Raw genomic sequence first — 739 nt, 5'->3', positions numbered from 1 at the left:
TAATAGCAAAAGCCCTGGCACTGGTAGAGCAAATTGGCTCAGAGGACAGGGTGAGACAGGTAGTGACAGGAAGTAGTGGTGCCCTCTGGGCTATTGGGAGTTCACCCTGCCAGTGGGCCATGCTGTGTAAAGCCCCCACAGCACCTGGGGAGTGTGTGGGGTGCTGGTGTTGGTTTAAAAAGGTACAAGAAATGCTTTGTCTAATCACACAGCAGCAGCAAACACTGAGGAATCCCATGAAAATAAGAACTGGAGGTGGCTGTGATCCACATCAAAATGTGCCAGGCTGCCTGCATTCTGCCCACCGGTTTGATTCCTGCATGGGTGGGCCAGCCTTGCAGATGCTGACAGGACCCCAGAATGCAAAGACAGAAGAATGTAATCAGAGGACCCCTGGCTTTCCTTACCTGTCTTGGAAGAGACGGAGGGCTTCATGTGCCCAAATGCAAATGAGACCTTCAACAGGCAATGTCTCCAGGGGTCTCAGTGCTTCAAAGATTCCTCTTACCCACCGAGTCATCTCACGGGGTGAGTAGATATAGTGTGGCTGTGTGTCCTGAGTAAACCTCTCCTGGAGGAAAAGGGGAAGCTTANGGAAATGTCTGATAACGTGAAAAGAGACTAAAAGGTAAAATGCTATAAACATGTACTTCTGCNNTAAAGAGACCTAATGTATTCAAGAACAAATATGGAGCAGTGTAAAGGCTGAGATAGCTGGGCTGATTTTGCTAGAGCACTC

General features: G+C 48.9%; 1 protein-coding gene across 1 annotated transcript in view; it reads right to left on the bottom strand.

Moving 5' to 3' along the window:
* Window positions 1-739, bottom strand: part of Dync1h1 (dynein cytoplasmic 1 heavy chain 1) — a 118,649-nt gene that overhangs the window by 50,650 nt on the left and 67,260 nt on the right. Inside the window, 1 exon segment of the mRNA XM_029540551.1 lies at window positions 408-571. Within this exon segment, the coding sequence (XP_029396411.1) occupies window positions 408-571 (164 nt within the window).

The sequence above is a fragment of the Mus pahari genome, chromosome 7, assembly GCF_900095145.1.
Source record: "Mus pahari chromosome 7, PAHARI_EIJ_v1.1, whole genome shotgun sequence".
NCBI lineage: Eukaryota > Metazoa > Chordata > Mammalia > Rodentia > Muridae > Mus > Mus pahari.
This window is presented reverse-complemented; position numbering and strand designations above follow the sequence as displayed.